At 31.8% G+C, this 3,394-nt stretch overlaps 1 protein-coding gene across 1 annotated transcript; it reads left to right on the top strand.

Moving 5' to 3' along the window:
• Positions 1 to 1,529: 1,529 nt before the first annotated feature.
• Positions 1,530 to 2,250, top strand: LOC125867935 (uncharacterized). Its single transcript, XM_049548523.1, has one exon. It carries the CDS (start codon positions 1,620 to 1,622, stop codon positions 2,205 to 2,207), a length of 588 nt encoding a protein of 195 aa, XP_049404480.1. The 5' UTR covers positions 1,530 to 1,619; the 3' UTR covers positions 2,208 to 2,250.
• Positions 2,251 to 3,394: the final 1,144 nt, after the last annotated feature.

The raw sequence follows: 3,394 nt of genomic DNA, 5'->3' as shown, positions 1-3,394 counted from the left end.
AAGTGCGAGGTGTCTTCATATCAACATTATTTCTCCAAGAAGCACTTTTTCACATTGTGTTTGTGAATTGTAAGTATCTTATAGTCATCAATAGTTGGGTCGTATCCCAATCCAAAAGTAGAATTCCTTATTCCAAATATGGGAAAGGGAAGTTGTATTGATTCTCTTGTTAAGGGATTCCACAACAAGAGAAACTCACGATTAGTAACAACTCGGATTAGAACCAACCCATCATGCACAAGAACCACATAGTATATCCATAGATGGATAGCGCGGAGTGATGAGAGATAATCAATTCTTTGTGTGTGTGTGGGGGGATATTTCTCATCTTCTTCTAGCAATTTGAGTCTGCCTGCTAACCAAAAAGAGAGGATGCAGAAGAAAAATATGTTTTTTGTTTTGTGTTGTGTTGTACTTCATATCATTTTATTTATCAAAGAGTTGTGTTTTGAAGGAAGAAAGATATATTTTAAAACAGGGAATTGGTGAAGTGCTTTTAATGCTTGATGATGATATGGAAAAGCTTGAGGTTTGTGGCCTGATTTCATTCACATCTTTGTCAGTGGAAAGAAATTGTGGCTATTTTTAATTATAATTATTTTCCAGAAGGCTCTAGCAACAGTTTAGTTTTGACTGCATCCTCTCTTTTTGTGTATATATAATACTTCCTCCTCCTTATGGTTTTAATATCTGGTAGTGGAATTCAGGTAATTTTGTAATCTATAGAGTAAGCTCAAATCTCTCGATTGAGTTCCTGTATAGAAGCCTCAGCTAAGACTTTTACTTTTACTTGATTGAAAATTGCAGTGTGGATTCAAGATAGGGGCGGACCTACAGTCGGTCAAGTGGCTTCATAACCCACTTCCTTGAAAAATAACACCGTATATATATATATATATATTTAATCAATTTTTAAAATTTTATATGTATATATTAACTTTTGACCTCATTTAACACAAGTGAGACCCTTGGCAGAGTGGTGAAGAAGGTTCAATTTTCCAGCCAATCCAAGTTCAAATTACTGTTGCCACATTTTAGCTATATCAGAACCCACATTTGAACCCAAGTTCGAATCACTGTTGCATTATTCCTCTATATATCATTGTTTATGACTAGTAGTTTCTTATGATTATCGACTTAATTATAATTATTCCTCTATTTATCATTATTTATGACTAGTAGTTTCTTATGATTATCGACTTAATTATCATTATTCCTGTATATTTATAACAAGGTAAACAATTTTGTTTTACTGCATGAAGCTTTAATACATTCGTCTGAAATTCTCGATAATATGCGTGTAATCACATATCTTCAATACTTTTTCGTCTTATCTCTACTCCTACAATTAGCGAAACAAATAAATATAATGAACATGAAGGGAGAATATACAAGAGCTTTTGAATGTTACACCGTTTCCAAAATTGATAATTATTTTTAACATGCTGTGGGATCCACCAGGCACCATTAGAATGATATAAAACAGAGAGTTTCTTCTCCATTATTCTCAACTTCACTCCACACTCCTTCCTTCTCTAATTTCTTTCTTTCTCCTTCTCTGTCAAAAATCGAAATCATCAATCCACATTTTCTCTTCTTCTCTATTTTCTTTAGGAGTGATGGATCGAGCAAAACCACTGTTGTTTGTTTTGTTTTTTCTATTTTATGGGTTAGTTTATCAAGTAACACTTTACTTGTTTCCTCTACCCTTCCATTTCTTAGAATTTTTCAAGAGTCAGTATGTTCAAAAAGCCATGACATATATTTTATTGGCGATTCCTCCTCCTTTGATGTTAGCGTGTAGCATCAAGTATGAAAACAAACTATCGAATCATGTCATCCACTTTTTTATATCGGGAAATAATGACTTCACATTTGATTCCATTTCTAGTTGGTTTCAAGTGGGTCGATACCTATTTTACGAAGAAGATTTAGCCCTAGTTGTTTTCACATCAAACGTATTCTTCATCTTCATCATCTTTCTAGACCAAATTGCTCAAAATGAAGATAGAATCATGTTGGTGAAGAAAATTGTCAAGAGATGCATCTACGGTGTTTTGGTTTTGCTATACCTCGGACGGACGTTCAAAACGGACTATCTCCCTTTTCCTTTGCCCGGATGTATAATCCCTCTCATCCCGGCCATTATGGGTGGTTACCTTATAGTAAGACTCATCATTAGTTTTTATAAACATATTTTATGTTAATTCTGATACTAAAGGATTATTTATGTCTTGTTAGGTATTTTGCTATAATGATGATGTCCCTATAAATCCGGTAAGTTATTTATTAAATTAGTTATCTTAATTATTATATGCTAATTCTAATTTCTTATTTGCAGGTCAATGCCGAACCGGACGAACCGGACGAACCGGACGATAGACACCTACACTTGGAATAGGGAAGATCAAAGAAACAAATGAGAAAAATTGACAAGGTCGGAGGATAGTCCCTTTTTACTAATACTGCAAGGCATTAGCCATAGTTTATGTTAAGTTGTTGAATACTACAAGGCATTAGCCATAGTTTTTGTTAAGTTGTTGAATACTACAAGGCATTAGTCATGTTTACATCTCAATACATTGAATTATGCACTCTAATCATGTTTCATTAATTTCGAGTAATATACACAATACTCTAACTTAGTTTGTTAGTCTCCACAATATCATCACGAAACAACTATGAGAAGCTTTATGTAACCTTCAAACTGCAAATAAACAATAATCAACTTCAAGTTATAAAACGACAATAACATATCCAATATAATCTCATTAGTGGAGTATGGAGAAAGTAGAGTTAACTTATACCTTACCCCTATCTTGAAAGGTAGAGAGATTGTTTTTAATAAACCTCAGATAAGGATTTAGCGGTGCTATAATGTCAAAAAATAAATAAATTAGAATACACATTTTTATTTTTTTAAAAAGCACTTTTATAAACTCAGAAAGGATCTACTATAAGGTCAATTAATTTTCTAGAATACAAAGTTCATAATGTTTAATTTCAAAAAATAAATAAACCAATGCTAGTGAATCCTCATAAAGCACAATCATGTGATACAATTTCAAAGGAGATAGTATATAATCATAAAACTACTCAATTCGTTCTAAAATAAAATGTATCTTAGTAAGAAATTACGTATTTCTACAAAAAAATAAATTACGTATTAAGAAAATAATAAATATAATGTGTAGTTTACTAAACTGTTTTATTTTAATAAATGTCTCTTGAAAATTGAGCACAATAAAAAAGAAGGATCACGTCTTAAACCTTTGATATTAATACTTTCTCCGTCCTATATTAGTTGATCATTTTACTAAAAATAGTTGTCCACCTTACTAAATCGAGAAAGCATTAATTAATTTTTTTCTATATTACCCTTACAATGATAATT

Source organism: Solanum stenotomum, chromosome 6 (genome assembly GCF_019186545.1).
Source record: "Solanum stenotomum isolate F172 chromosome 6, ASM1918654v1, whole genome shotgun sequence".
Lineage (NCBI taxonomy): Eukaryota > Viridiplantae > Streptophyta > Magnoliopsida > Solanales > Solanaceae > Solanum > Solanum stenotomum.
This window is presented reverse-complemented; position numbering and strand designations above follow the sequence as displayed.

Excerpts from the sequence above, each read along its gene's own strand:
- LOC125867935 (XM_049548523.1), top strand. The coding sequence starts at position 1,620 with ATGGATCGAGCAAAACCACTGTTGTTTGTTTTGTTTTTTCTATTTTAT.